This window comes from Centroberyx affinis, unplaced genomic scaffold (genome assembly GCF_046629955.1).
Source record: "Centroberyx affinis isolate AG114_WGS23_722 - 3 ecotype Tasmania unplaced genomic scaffold, CSIRO-AGI_Caff_v1 ptg001393l_1, whole genome shotgun sequence".
Lineage (NCBI taxonomy): Eukaryota > Metazoa > Chordata > Actinopteri > Beryciformes > Berycidae > Centroberyx > Centroberyx affinis.
The window spans coordinates 110,545-126,718 of NW_027279875.1; the positions used below are offsets into that span (position 1 = coordinate 110,545).

General features: G+C 41.0%; 1 protein-coding gene across 1 annotated transcript; it reads left to right on the plus strand.

Annotated features, from left to right (window-relative positions):
- The first annotated feature begins 847 nt into the window (after positions 1–847).
- Positions 848–14,753, plus strand: pkp2 (plakophilin 2). The gene is made up of 13 exons (XM_071526188.1): positions 848–1,148; positions 3,167–3,237; positions 4,266–4,900; positions 5,201–5,339; positions 5,837–6,044; positions 6,632–6,809; positions 8,974–9,091; positions 9,396–9,557; positions 10,394–10,570; positions 11,766–11,919; positions 12,408–12,600; positions 12,979–13,066; positions 14,105–14,753. The coding sequence occupies exons 2-13, from the start codon at positions 3,232–3,234 to the stop codon at positions 14,165–14,167; spliced, it is 2,121 nt and encodes a 706-aa protein (XP_071382289.1). The 5' UTR covers positions 848–1,148; positions 3,167–3,231; the 3' UTR covers positions 14,168–14,753.
- Positions 14,754–16,174: the final 1,421 nt, after the last annotated feature.

Here is a 16,174-nt window from a genome sequence, read left to right on the forward strand (position 1 = left end):
AACAATTCATCACTTTGCTGGGAACCCCCTGTAATTCCCTCAAGGACCCCTGGTGGTCCCCGGACCCCACGTTGAGAACCACTGGTCTACAAAAGAAAATGATCTTTTTCTCATCTAGGAAACAAACAGGCCAGGTGCAGAGCAGGGTCAGCAGCAAATGTAGCCCATGATGTCGCAAGGCTGAAATCGGCTTCTCTGGAAAAAGACACACCTGGTGATGGGAACTGTTATTGTCTTTGCGGTTTGTTTGGTTTCTGATTGAATCTCAGGCCGATTATGCACTTTGTCACAGTGAGTAAACTAAACTGTTGGGCTCGTTATTATTAGATTATAAAGAAATACTTATTAGTCGTTACTCATTTTTAAAGCTGCCTAATGTTAACACTCTACTTGTTACTCCATGGCCGTGGGAGCAGTAGCCTATTCGTTACTCGTTATATTACCGTTACACCTCCAAAATCCTCTCTTACCTTAAAAATATCGATAATTAAATTGCCTCGATTGTGAATTACCAGGATAACCAAACAGTAGGCTACTGACACATAATGTTACTGTCACTCTTTTGCTTGATTAGTGGGAATACTTCCACCCGGATAAAGCAGGCTAACGTTAGCTAAACGCTTACAGTTCCGCTAACGTTAGCTTGGGTGTACAGGGGGTGAAACGTATGGACTCAGTTTGGCAAATTAACTCTGATATTATATATGAAACTGGAAGAGTAATTCGTTACAGCACTCGTTACAGGAGAAAGTCACGTTATACCGCCCAGCCGTGGTAAAATGACACCTTTAGGTAACGCCTACGAGCCAGGCCCACCCTCAGTGACAGACGTTGGTCGATACTCACCTGGATGAGTCAATGGACTATTAAACAGGACTAAAACATTAATCCAGGAGCATTATCCCCCTAAATGAAGCGAACACTTCCGAGCTATAACGACTTTGGATGGGTTCAACATGGACGAGATTTATTTTAAATCGGTTTACCTGCGCAGGATCCGTTGGTGCTGGATGACACAAGTTTGGCTCTGCCGACCGAGGAAAATATAATATCTCCGACTAAAGTTAATTCAAACGACCGGAGTCTGCGTGTTCACCAGCAGGTTCAGCTCACACTCGCACGGAGGGGGAAAAGGGCAACTTCAAACGGTAAAATAAAAGCTTTTGTTTAGCCTGCCTTTACATGTTCAGCCCATAGAGGTTCAAACCTTCTCTTCTCTCCTTTCTTTTCTATCATTACCCATCTGTTCCATATGGGGGCAAGAGTCTTTCCAGCACATATTAAAAGTGGCTGGAAAAAAAGCATAGGCCTACAAAATACTAGACCAGGGGCTCCCAAATGCTTCCATCTCGGCTTGCCCAAAACATTTACCAGACCCCAATTTGATAGGATTTTATCTGAGAGACCCCCACCTGTGAAGACAACTTAATAGCCTCCATAATTACCTGTTTATAATAGGCCTACTGTAGGTGGGGAGAGTGAAACCTCAAAGTTTCATCCTCTCACTTTCTATATTGAAAATAAGTAATTATGATTTTAAACTATTCCTCATTTTGCTGCAGACTCCAGTTTGGGAAGCACTGTAGCCTACTAGACAATAAAACCCCTACTGTAGGCCAGATGAGCAAGCCCTTGTCTACTTTTTTGTCCACTAAGGGGATATACAAGTACTCTTTGTATACTGGTGGTCTACTGTTAGTTATTACGACTAAATACAAATGCATTTGGACTGGAATGCAGGCTCCATAGCTCCCTTGTCCAACAGGTTTCTGAGTATCATCCATCCGCCTAAAGGCAGATGAAAGTGACAGCAGAGAGAACCTGGTCAAAATCAGGAATTTGATAACACTCACTGGCCTACTTTCCATAGGGTAGTATCCCCTTATTTATTAGTAATAAACAGTGATGTAGTCATAAATTAAAAGGTGGGTAAACTCCAGTCAATTCACTTCAGTTCAGGGTGCTTTATTGGCATGAAAAACGAAAGTGCATTGCCAAAGCAAAGTCAACAAATTCAAATTCAAATGGCAGCAATCAAACTTGCATGACAGTGCCAATGAACCTATCTAAATACATACATTTTGCATTCTCAAACAGTGTTGGTCACACATTTTTTTTTCTTTTTTACCTTGCCAATGGTTCTCCTGTCACTGATCAGCCACTAACATAAACTAAAATCAATTATATTTTCAGAAAACCATTACTGTCTTTTTTCCTCAAAAGATCCTGTCTTCATATGACTTGCATCGGTTTGATACTACTTACTATGATGTGCTATGAATTTACAAAGATTTATGTCAGCCTGCAAAGGTGGGAAAACTCTATTCCTCAAATTAAAAGTAAACTAGGTAAACATCCCTGGTTATAGATTATAGATTACTATAGACTGTAATTTAGGCAGTGCCATTCAGTATCCTTAAAGCCCTGATTTCCTTTACCTGTTGGTCAAGGCTGCAAACAGACTGCGGGCCTGTGTTTGCTTGCTTTCCACATGACCAGAGTAGTAATTTGTTTTAATGAGTACCTAGGGTGAGAGATTAAATTCCTGAGCTGAATTGGGTCCCACTCTGAAAAAGCTTTAGACCTCCTGCTTTAGGCCTATTACTAAAAATGGCTAACCAGTAGCCGATTATGAAAACGGATTAGTGAATACCAACTGATTCATAAATTATCCTGCTAAGGCTAAATGTTTCATGTGCATATTGTTTTCTATTGGTCAAGCTGTATTCTATACTACTTTGTGTGGTTCTTTTGTTATGTGGTATCTTGTAACAGTATACACTGGGAAGATGCTGTCCAAAATTATTGAAAGGGTTTTGGCGGACCTTTTGGGAAATATGCGTTACATAGTACATGGGCATGTATGTCTATCAAATTATCAGAAGAAATCTCTCGGTTTGATCTGTGCGCTCCTACAGTAGACTTGGGTTTGGTAACCAGCATTGCCATCCTTACTTTTCTGCTTCACCCTCTACTTTCCTCCTGAACACAAATTAACATATGACATTTGGTTGACACTTCTATCCAAAAAGTCTTACAGTACATTTTTAGCTCGGGTGTCCCCCAGTGGGAATCACACTCCTGACCTGTATTGTTAGTGCCATGCTGCAAGGTAATTACACTGTGAAACTGTACGCTCTAACAAAGCCTCTTCAACATGTTTTAGGTAGTGTCAGTTTACAGAAAACCCCAGCAAGGAGCCCTGATGCTAGAGATGGACCCTTACCAAACATGAAGGTAAGGGAGTCCCTCTCTCTCTCTCTCTCTCTCTCACACACACACACACACACACACAATTTAATGATGCCGATGAGCCACTGCATGTGTTACTTCAAGATTTGTCAGGTCACCATTTTTTACCGTTAAGATAGATCTGATCTACTTTTAAAATAGAATAATCTGATTCCTCAACGCACAGGAATTAAGTATAATCTGGTGAATACTTTATGTACTTTACTTGTTTCATTAAACCGGCCTTTCATTGGATCTTGTTCCTGTGCATTATGAGGAACATCAGGAAGCCTTAGATGCATATTCGGCTGCATGTTGACTATTGTGTGCCATCCTCTTTTGAATATAGTCAAATGGGAGAGTCCCTGGTCTGCTGCTGCTTTGTGGCCTTAGCCTCAAGGCTGGAATTTGTTTTGGCTATCAAATAATTTTGTTCTTACAATATGGTTTACAAAGTACGTAATGTCTGACATTTTAATAATGTTTGCTTCAGAGTGTAGCCGAATTCAGTGCAAAATCACATGAAGAAAAACGTAATTTCCATGTAGACTTACATGAGTCTCATACATGATGTTGTTGGCAAGGAGCAGGGAAATAAAACATCTTATTTTAATCTGCACAGAAGGTCTCATAGCCTGGTATTATAGCATCTAGATAATGTGATGCCCAAAGTACAACCAGCATATTTACATTTTACATTTGGGCAGCAAGGTGATGCAGTGAGTTGGGAGACCTTCAACCTGAGGAACCGGGTTCAACCCACTGTGTTGGAAATTATCCACCTTGCTGAAGTGTGCTGAGCAGGACATTGAATCCCTACAAGTGCTGACCTCTGACCTCTCTGGAGGCGGAGAGCAAAAAGAGAATTTCCCTATGGGGATCGATGGAGTATCACATTATTTACATTTACATATTAGGCATTTATCTGATGCTCTTACCCAGAGCAATTTACAGTGAGTGGACCAGAGGAATAAAGTTACCACAGTGTATAGTTGTTGAGACTATTTTTTCAGTGCTCTTATTTTTGGATGCAGGTAAATGGAATGGGCTTCAGCGATCACTCTCTTTCAAGCGGCCATGTGCGGAGGCCCTCCAGGAGGGTGGAAGTGTCTCCTGCCCCGAGCCCAGAGTTACCTCGCAGCCGCTTGGCATTTGGGACCCTCCGCTTCGGGACCTACACCCTCCCTGGCCCCAGTCAGACAGTAAGGATGGCCCCTCTGCTGGACTACTCACTTGGGTCTGATTCATTTCGGCGTTACGCCTTCTCAGAAGTACCCCGAGGCACGCGGCCGCACGCATCCACATCCACTCACGGGAGCTACCGCCATAAGTCAGTCAAACAGACAGCAGGGCCACAGACCGTATTCGCAGAGGCCCCATTTCAGCTCAGTAACCACAATGGCTCTTCACGGAGTCACCACCAAACTGATGTCCAGAGGGAGACAAATAGTGTGCGGAGACACACTGGCTATGGGACACTAGGTGCTAGCCAGCGTGGGGGGGAAGGGCTAGCCTGGCTGGCTCGGGTCAGGAGGGACGGCCAGGGCCAGGGGCTCGGCAGACAGAATTCATACCCTCCCTCCACGGCCAGCATGGAGGTGGACTTGACCAGGAGGATGGAGGCGGAGCTCCCCATTCAGCAGATACAGATGGAGAACGCTGTGACACTGTGAGATTTTCTTCTTTTTGTGGAAGTCTTCTGTTGTGTGTGTGGGTGGGTGGGTGTGTGTTTTGGGTGGGTGTGGCCATAGTGCATGGGGTGGGGGATTAAATTATTTGAGCAAGTCACTCAATGAATTTTCACTTTATATATTTAAAAAAAAAAATACAATAGCACTTTTGCACACGTGACTGTTCCAAAGACAGGTGCGTAGGAGAGAACTGAAATTTTAAATTTGCTTAAGGCCAAACTATTTTTAGTCTTTTGTGGATTATATATTTTCTCACCCGTTGCTGTCTTCTCACACAGGAAGTCGGAGAAGAAGCCTCCGGAGCTGACGTTAGAGAAGGCCGTGAACCTGCTGACTCAGGACAATGAGGACACAGTGATCTGTGCAGCCAGCCTCATACAGAATCAGTGTTTCAGCAGCACTGATGCTAAAAAGATGGTATGCTTAATAGTCTCTGATGGTACTTGGTGCTGGTACTTGTGGGATACGGCTATCCATAGTACAGGTCTCTAAGATTACAGTTCTCAGTTCTTACCATTTTAGCTAAATATGCAAAAGCCAACGCTAACTTCATGACAGAGATACAAAGGTTCAAAATAGATTCAAATATAGAATATGTCGGCAGCTAAACATGTAAAAGCCAACATCAACAAAAACAAAAGCCAAGCCCTTTCGCTTCAAGGTCTGTGAGAAATTCGCAGGAATAATAAAATGCTTATCTCATTTGGACATGACTGTGTAATTGGTATATCAGTCCTTTCATCTCGGCGTGGTGTTATTCATCTTGGTGAGGGATGACTGATACTTGGCCTGGCTATCATATATGATTACTATATGGCATTTTCTAATAGCTGTCATATCTTATTTTATGTCTGTTCGTCTGTCTGTCTATCAGTCTGCAAATCTATCAATCAATAATCATTTTTTACCTCTAGGTATTCTATCTCCACGGGATCACGAAGCTCCTGCACCTCATCCAGAACGACAATGAGGAGGTGCAGCGTGTCGGCGCCGGGGCGCTGCGCAATGTAGTTTTCCAAAGCAGCGAAAACAAGATGGAGGTGAAGGAAAATCAAGGCGTGGCCACCATTCTGCGTGTGCTGAAGAGCAGCCGTGATGTGGAGACCAGACGGCAGCTCACTGGTCAGTTTTTTGCAGATGTTGAGCTTTGTAAATAGATACACCAAAGAAGCAAAGCTCTGTTTAAAACCCCAGTCTGTACATCTATACAGTTGCTGTCCTATTTAGAAACACTGTCACTCTACCACTGGCTATGTTTGCTGTATATTCTAATATATTGGATTGAAGACTTTTTTCTGAATTTCTTATTGTGTGGGCTTTTGATATAAGGTCATGGCTAAATATGAGTTTTACCTGTATTTTTTTGTTTTATGTTGTATTGTTTGCATTCAGCCCACCATTCATTGATATTGTTTACTCCTGCAATCAACAGCACCTTTAAAAGGAATACTCAACTGTGCACAGGACACATAGTTTTGACAACAGGGCAGCAGGGTGGTGTAGTTAGCTGGGAGACTGTGCTTCAATGGGATGGTCCGGGTTCAAGCCTCCATGACAGCAAGCATCCACCCTGCTGAAGTGTCCTTGAGCAAGACACCGCAAGAAGCCCTTAGCTAGTATTCTGCAGCTGATCCTGCACTCTGACCTCAAAAAGTCAAATTTTCCCTCTGGAGAATAATAAACCCTGCCTCTCTCCACCTTCCTCCTAGGTCTACTGTGGAACCTGTCTTCTCACGACCTTCTGAAGGAGCATCTCTCCAGAGAGGCTTTGCCCGTCCTCACCAGCACCGTCCTGGTGCCCAGCTCCGGCATATCCGAGGGCGAGAACCCCAAAGATGAGCTCCTAGCTGACGCAGACGTTTTCCACAACGCTACCGGCTGTCTGCGGTAGGTTACTTTGTTTGCTGTGAAACTGGACACCTGCTGAGCTCTTGCAGTGTAGATTATGGATAGGGGTAAACAGATACCACTACTGGCATCAGATATTCCGCTGATACAAGACTAAAAGAGGGTATTATATTGGAGAATTTCCCCATTATCATAATCTGTCAGCAAGAGTCACGTAATAAGTTGGACATCAAATAAAGGACTTACTATTCTGTTGTTCTCTGTAATGGAGAAAAACGGATCATATCTCACTGGTTTGTTCCCCACTGACTCACAGTCTAAGTGTCTGCTGAATATACATATTGGATTGGATTGGTACTTAGTATTGGCTCATACTTAAAGTTTAGTATTCATAATCTGTATTAGTAGTATTAGTGCATCCCTAGTTTTGTGGGTTGGGGTTGAATTACAGCCCATGTTGGGTCGATGCATCATAAGGAAATAATTTGATGATATTACAAAGGGCAAAACACATGGCAATGAACCAGAGCTAATAAGTCATATAAAGTTATTGCTGGTGTAGTCCTTGTTTACCCAGAAAGATGTTCCAGCCCAACCCAACAGAGTTATGACGAAGCAGTCTCTCACCATGGTGGTAATTTTTATGATCCCTTGTCAGAATCCTGCTGTAAAGAGTAATTTGCACAGAAATAGAACCAGGAGAACGGCCTCTTCCTGATGGATCAATGTTATCTCTTGTGGTGCGCTTCCCACATTATTCCAGTTCTGTGGTGTTTTCTCACTTAGGGGACAGAGCTCCTAGAAACAAGCTAGGCGTTCTGTCTTTTCACATGTTAAAGCAAAGCACCCTTACATGATTGAACCTTCCAAGGACAGAGGACTCATAACTGTTGGTTGCTTGTAATGTTGGCAATCTCACAATTTAAGATGATTGTTACTATTGCAAGTCACTCATGAGTCGCCCTGGATTAGCAGCTTGACCTAAAATGTTGAAGAGTGTATCCCATGCTAGACTCAAATGTAAGGGGAGGTATGTGTGATCAGAAATGTTATGGAAGCACTTTGCCACCGACAATGATTTTCTAGTGAGAATGTAACTTAACAAAGCTGCAAATTTCTGTAAAATAAAAGGAACAAAACAGATATATCAACAAAAAATTGTCCATAAAAATGGAAGACACTGCTGCTCCATTTATGCCTGCTCAACTGAACATAAATAGTCCAACTATGTATAGCATTACTATGCAATGGTAATATTATCATTATTCTTAACAATGTAAATTTACAAACGCTATAATATTGAAAGTCCACCCATCAGTTCAGTGGCCACTAAGTACACCATCAAATGAAACCAAAAAGAAAGCTGATACTGCTGGCTCATTAAAGCCCACTCAGCAAAATTCAGAAGTAATCACCACTCTACTTGTGTTACATCATTTTTCTATTATCCTGGAAGCCAGGGAAACCACAATTTATCCATTGTGGTCCGAGATTACGTATCAAGTTGTTGGCTTCTAGTTGACCATTTGCTTGTTTGGACAGATAACTCCTATTTACAAAGCAGGGGATATCAGAATTACTGCTCCCCTGGCAACTATGGCCAAATGAAAACGGTGAAAGACTGAATTATTCATCGGGCCCTCTCTTCTCTCCGGTCCGCTGAACTGAAATCACTCAGTCCTCGTTGGCCCTGCATGTTATCAGGTTCTCCTTATCATGTTCTAAACCTTTTCAGTCGGCATTCCTCCCTCCTGCAGTTCAACAAAACAATGAGTTCCTTTCAAATTTATTTTCCATCACTGCACAAAGCACTTGTTAAATGACCAAAGGTTAATTCTTGTATTTATTTTGTTTATTTTCCCAGGGAAGGTTAGGTTATGTTAACATGTTTTGCTAGTCTGTTGAGATAAATTGCTGACACTGGAATGCCAGAGATCCAAAATGGTGCGTTACCTTGTGCATACACATATTTTACCTCTCATATACATATATGAGATGCTTACACATTCAAATATTATGAAATACTCTCACATACAATATTAAAACACTCTCATATACACTACTGAAATGGTTTATGCACATGTATACCACTGAAACTCTTACTTTTAAAGTATTCAATAATAAGGATCAGGATTTGCATATTCTTTAAAGACAAACGAAAGTGTTACCAAATTCTGTTTTGTTTTTTTTCGTTTTTTTTCAGAAATATAAGCTCAGCTGGTCCGGATGGCAGGAAAGCAATGAGGGAGTGTGAGAATCTCATTGACTCTCTGGTCTACTACATCCGGGGCACCATAGCTGACTATAAGTCAGATGACAAGGTGAAGTGATAAGAGTTTATTTTCCCATTCAACTTCACAACAAAAAACATTGCAATTACATTTTGCTTGGCAGTCTCATCTACAGTGCAACTTACAATTAATGCATCAGTGATAGGCTTGAATTCTCAAATGATTCTCTACATGCATACTTACTATTTTGTGTATTTTTCTTCAGTAATATAATACAAATTATACTTAGACACATACTATTTTTCTACACTGCACTTTCTCATGCCCAATCATTTATATAAGTCCCTTTACTCCTGTAATGTGACATTTGTGTATCTACTCATCTCCACTGCAGTCCACAGAGAACTGTGTGTGCATCCTGCACAACCTCTCCTATCAGATTGAGGCAGAGCTTCCCCAGAAGTACGCCAAAGATCTCTATGAGTCTCGACAGAACCTGGCCCCCAAGGCCAAGACTCCCGGCTGTTTCGGTTATCGCAGTGTCAAGATCACAGAGGTAATCCCCTCATATGATAATCCAACAAGACAATGCAAAGGTTGTCCTCATGTAGCACAAACCTTTGATGGCAACATTCAGTGAAAACTGTTGGTTTGCTGGATGCTTAATCGCTCAAAGTCTGTTTGTTATAGTTTGTTATTTTTCTTTTTACGATGTGAATAAAAGCATAAATGCAAATTAGACATTTTGCATCATTGCTTCATCGGGTTCACTTCTGCCAGCAACTCAAAGACCTACTGCTGTGTACAGAACAGCCTTCTCTTATTGGCAAAATACAATACTACAATACAATAAATGTTTATGGCAAGGGACACTTTACCTTGAAACCAAGCATGCATACCTTACATTTAGTACATAGCTGAGTGTATGTAGCTAGTTAATTGCATTGTGAAGTGTCTTGTGCTATGAGATATGTTAAAGGTTTTTCTAAATTTGGTTTAATATTTAAAAAAAAAGGTTCAATGAAACACTACCCATCAACTCCTCCCCTGTACCTGCATGCGCACACACCTCAGATCATCTAACTCCAGTGCAGCTCAGTGGGCAAAAAGTAGACGACTGTGACTGTACTGGGCAGCTCCCAAGTGTGAATTTATATAACTGTAAATGTGAAGTAGGGTGTTGCTGAAATAGAGCATGTATGCTTAGTCAGTCTTCCCCGGTTAAATAAAGTTTAAAATGCATACGCACACAAGCCTGGCAAGAAGAGTTTCGGAGTTGAAGAACAATGCTAAGTTTGTATGTTTTTCAGTGTTCATCTGCTGCAATTGTTTGGCAACAATTTAAACCCACCGAACTGACCTCAAATCAACTGTTACAACCTGTCTTCTTAGCATCTGGAGCGGCAGTGCCCCCTGCTGGAGGAGAAGGCCAACCCCCGAGGCGTAGAGTGGCTGTGGAGCGCCATCACTGTGCGGATGTATCTGTCACTGATCGCCCGCAGTATGCGTCACTACACCCAGGAGGCCGCCATAGGAGCGCTGCAGAACATCACAGCTGGAAATGGAATGGTAAGGAGGGGCAGATGCAGTTAATCTCTTTGGGGTTTGGGGTTTTGGGTTTTGGGTTAGAGTTCTGGATGCTGCCATTTGTCACAGCTATATTCACACTTGAATATACATATAGTTGGATGCTGTAATGTTTTAGTTATGGATCAGAGCAGGCTTATAGTTTGGGTTATGGTGAGATGAGAATACTATGCTAAGCAAAGTATTATCTAGAGGTAACACACTCAACTTTTCCATGTATGCATTAGTTAACTTAAAACAGTTCTACAGGATTGTGGAGGAATTCTGGAGATTGATGCTGAATTCAAGGCTTGTGTGTTTCTAACAAACACAATGTCTTTTTACTGGAAAAAAAAACCTTTCATCTCCAAAAAGCAAACTTTTCAGTGACTAAATGTGCATTTTTTTTAATTGCATAGGTATTTGGATAATTGACAAAATATTTTCAATGGGTTTGCTTTGCAAGACCCATTGCAAATGTTTTTCAGCACACCAATGACATGTAGTTGTATCTGTGATGTGTGGAATTTAAAGGTCCAACAAAATTAACTTATCATAACTTTGTTTTCAAATTAACCAGGCTCAGGGTAAGAATAATGTTCTTCATGATCTGTTGCAAATAAATATAGTTAAAAGTTTAATTGAATTAATTCAGTTGAATGAAGTCCTCACAGGCAGAACAGTCACAGCGGACAACAGCAGCTCCTCTAATTAAAATGAGGTAAACCTGCTGAGTGGAGGCTTTCCTGTTCAAATGCTGCAAACTGGACTGACTGGAAGGATTTCTGTAATTCTTTAGTGAGGGAAGACGGTCAAGACCAAGTTCAGTTGAAACTGTCACGGAAAAAAGTGTATGTAGTAACTTGAAATTTAATTAATCAAACAAAATCAAATTTTAACAATGCCTTCATTAAACATATTTGATCATATATGTATATAAATAGAGGGAAAATTGAATTCCTTAAACAGTTCATTTCCAAAAGATCATCACCTGAAGTTAATCATTCAGTATCTCTAAAATATAGAAGATCCACATGGTAAAAAATAGTATCATGTTATCAACCAGGGACTTAAATTACATACTACTCTTTAAAAAGTACAATAATGTGTTTAAATTTTGTGCTACCAATCATTCTGTGAGAGTCGCGGTCAATCACACATATCGTACAAATTGTCCATTTTGTCTGTGGCCTGGCAGGTGACTGAAGCCATCGCTCACACCATTGTACTGCGGGAGAATGGCCTTCAGCAGGTTAGGAAGATGTTACAGGAGGGAGAGAGTGATGTGAGGAGGACAGCCGTGTCGCTAGTGAAAAACCTCTCGCGCTACAGGGAGCTGCACCCTGACATTGGTAAATATTCCATTTAAACTTGGGGTACTTTGGGGTACTACTTGACATTTTGAATATTAGTCTGTTATTTGTATGGACAAGGAGTTGTTTGCTTTGTACAGAATACTTTTTTGTATTGGTAACTCAAATAATGAAAAGATGAAACCAATGGGCATCGATAGCTGCAAGCTAACAAACTAGCAGAAAGGATTATAGATAGAGTAAGAAAATAACTCAGATTACATGAGAAAATGATGACCTAAAACAAAATTATGAATTAGCATCACTGTCCATCAGCATAAATTCAGCTGAACAAAAGGAAAATTCAGCTGCACTTTGTGAATAATAAATTTAAATTGATCATAATACCAATGGCAACAAAGTCTCTTCATTTATTGTTCAAGTGCTGCCGAATTTTCCTCTTGTTCAGTTCTCTACTTCATTCGGACATCTTGGGAAAACTGCACTGTAGATTTTATTCCACTTTGTTTTCCCCCATCGTCCTGAAGTCAAGCAGGTGTTGCCAGAGCTGGTGGCGATGCTGCCCAACGACGACACCGGCACGGACCTGCCCACTGAGGTGACGGCCTCCCTGTGTCAGATCCTCGTTAACCTCAGCCAGAACGACTCGCAGCACATCAAAGCCATCGTCAACCACGGTGCCCTCCCCAAGATCATCAACATCAGCACCAAGGACAACGGGTCAGTTAGAGCTCACCATATTATCGCTCGTAACTTGGAGTACTGATATATACAGAGGCAATTTTGGGGGGGAAATGTTCAAAACAGTTTATTTTTTAGCACTTTATTGAGAATTTTGTGATACTCAAAGACAATGAAGTAATGTATGAATTGGTGCAAAGCAAGATCATAAAATACAAAACACAACTTGAAACAGTATAAGAACTGCAGGGGAACTTGAGTTTTTGGACTTTGGGATACTAGTACTATCTAGCGTCCCAGTTTCCAGTACAGAACAAGTCATCTTTTGCCCAGTAAGATAGCTGTCTGCTATCAAGTCGATATATATATATATATATAGGAAGGAAAATATACTAATTTCACCTTTCCATTTCTCAGCTATGGGCCAACGCGGGCGGGTCAGGCAGCATGCATCATGCTACACAGCATGTGGAAACACAGTGAACTCCACGGAGCCTACAGGAAGGTGGGTTCCTATGCATGTGACACTACAGCGTACCGCATGGTTCCTTAGGATAAGGATAATAGGGGTGTTTTCTTTAAGTGTGTGCCAATCATCTAGGCTGTCCCTCTTCTTTACATTATTGCTGCTGCTCTCTGCACACAGTCAGCATAGTTGGAGAGATCAGGGCTCGTTTTCTACCTTCAGAAGAAGCTGTTTGAACATGAACAAGCACAAAATTTGTGATAAGCTGTGACCAGATAGGTGCAGGTTGCCTTATTGGATCTGTTGTGACAAGTGGTAGCCTAAAGTAGGCCTTTACTTGTTTAGATTGTGTAGTCACTAATAAGGATGTTCATGAGTAGGCCTAAGCAATCATCTGTTATTTAGGCCCCCTCTGTTATTTCGTATCCCTGCAGTATATGTGCAGTGGGGGTTTTTGTAATTGTTGGGACCGACCGACAGAGTGACTTATTCTAGCTGCTGGTTGTAGCTAAAAACCACAGACTTTTACCTGAGTTTGATAATCCACCACGGTAAACATGAAGCCTTAACTTGGTTTTGTCAAAGTTTCTGTTTTATCATCATTTCTTTGTGGTCAAGTTGAGTGTTTTCATATCAGTGTGCGCATTACGTTAAGCTCTGCTTACTGTCAATCACCTGACACCCACAGGAAGAAAAGGAAGTCTCCACCAGGAAATAATCTCTTAAAAACATGTCGGCTTACAAACTTTATTGTCATGTTCATGTCTTTTTATTTAGGGGATCTTTGTTAGACTGGACAGCAGTTCATTTCAGGCTAGGTTTGACACTAGACATAGACAAAAACAAATGGGCTATAACTCTATATGACACCGGTATTATCCTTTCAACTCTGATTTGGGAGCCTAAATATGTCATGGGGCTTATTTTGTTTGCGTCCTCATGTACTATATTTTGACGAGCCTTGTCTTAGGACAAGAGACAAATTTTCTCTTTTGTATCCAGAGAAATTTTAAAGAACCACTGCAATACAGTATGAATTCAGTGTCCTCAGTTTGGTTGTCCCTTCTCTCTCAACAGGCTGGGTATAAGAAAGTCGATTTCATCAATGCGAGGACGACAAAGGCTGTGAACTCATCGTGAGACTGAGCAGAAGACACCCACATAACAAACTGAAGTTGAAGTGTGCTTGTCAACCTTGTTTACACTTTTGGTCCCAAATCATTCAGTGCACTGTTGTGTTGCAATGAAGCATCTATCTTTCTTTTCCTCGTGCTGCAGACAAAAGTTTGTAAATTGTACCCAAGTTTCCCACTGAAACCAATAGGTACTACTGGTCACACTGACGGACAAATGTAGAAACTTTTCCCCTGATATACCAACTGTCTGGTGAAGACAATTGTTGAAAATATCAACGTATCCCTTTACCATGAAAATTGTTGTTTGTGTAGTGTTTTTTCTACTTGTTAGTATGTGTCAGCTCCACTCGACAGTTTAGACTGCTGCTGTGTATTCTCAAGCACTTCAGACCTTACTGTAATTATACAGAGATCCAGAAAGCAATTATGAAGGATGAAAATCAAAGAAGGAAAAACATTACTAGTTGTCAAACTAACATACTATTATATATAAATGTATATAAATGACATTTGTAAACATTAGGTTTCCCACTTAACGCACAGAAACAAATTGATCCCTAGCCCTTGCCTTCTGACTTTTTCTGAATATTTTCCAGACATGAATAAACCCTTGTAAATTATCTTTGTTGTTCATCATTTCTATGTTAATCACTTAAGAAAATGCCAGAACATAACAGCTCATAAATTACTACAGGTGAATTGGTAAACTAGTTTTCATTATTCTCCTAACCTTTCCCCATTAAATCACTTTTATCTTAATGAGTATTCTACACAGAAATCATTATTGAAAAAGGTCAGTCATTGCCAAGCCATTATATAATGACAAATGAATGTGGTTCCATTTTCCATTAGTTTAGTATGTGCATCCCCTTATATGCCATTTCTGTTAAGTACTTTTCTTTTCATTACCATCGACAAACAAAAGTTGAGTCATTCATCAGAAAATAACACTACTTCCGAAGTACAATTTATCAGTACGATCAAAGATGATGTTTGTCCCTTTACACTTGAACACATGTGAATTACACGGTCCATACCCAAGATTTTATTTAACTTGGAAACATGCAAACCAAATTAAACAACGACAGACGACAGCATCAGATGTTCGGCTCATAGCGTTCACACTGTCTGTCAGTCGGTCTTGTGTCGGTCAGTGTTTTATCCAAGGGCAGATCTTGGAGACTTTGAGGCCCTGAAGCAGCGTTGACCTTGCAGGGCGAGCTGCACTGCGGTACAGCTGAAGGGGGGAGGAGCAGGGAGGCTGGGCGCCGATCAACATCACCCCTCCCACACAAGGCTGAAGGACAGAAAGAGAAAACAAACAAACAAAAAAAACATGTTTAATGGCTGAATCAAGATGTGCTGAGGATCAGTTCACTTTCAACTTGGAGGGAAATTAAACGTGATATTCTTTAATGGTGATTTTATGAGGATTCTGGTACACAGTGGAGAGAGACTGGAAAGTGGTGTGTGTGTGTGTGTGTGTATGTGTGAAAGAGAGAGAGAGGTATAACATAATACAGACAGTGTGAGCCAGACTTGAACTCGCATCTCCAAGCTGAACACATCCTCAGTACCCAAAAATAGGACGCTCCTCCTCAGAAATCCCTTGCTCAGACAGTTTTTATTTAAAAAAAGGCAAATTACCCCTGGGAGACACTCTGTGTAATAAAGCTGATCCCACCTGGGAACTCTAAAAAGGCCTCACTTGATTGGAGGCAAGATTTGATCAAGGAATTTCCTAAGTCAAATTAACATTTATCCCATGTGATTACAGCTATTGGTGATTTAGAGTGGCACCCACTCTTATGAAATAATTGAGAGTGCAAAATCATAACAAATTAGGGTACTTTAAAGTAAATAGTAGATACAATGGTTACACTTTGGCAGAGTGGCAGAGTGGATCCTCTATATTTTAACTTTTTTTGTACATACCCCTGCTGATCTAACAGGCCCTCCACTGATTCCTACAGGTCTTCTGGTTTGGATACCTATGCAATAAATATAAAAT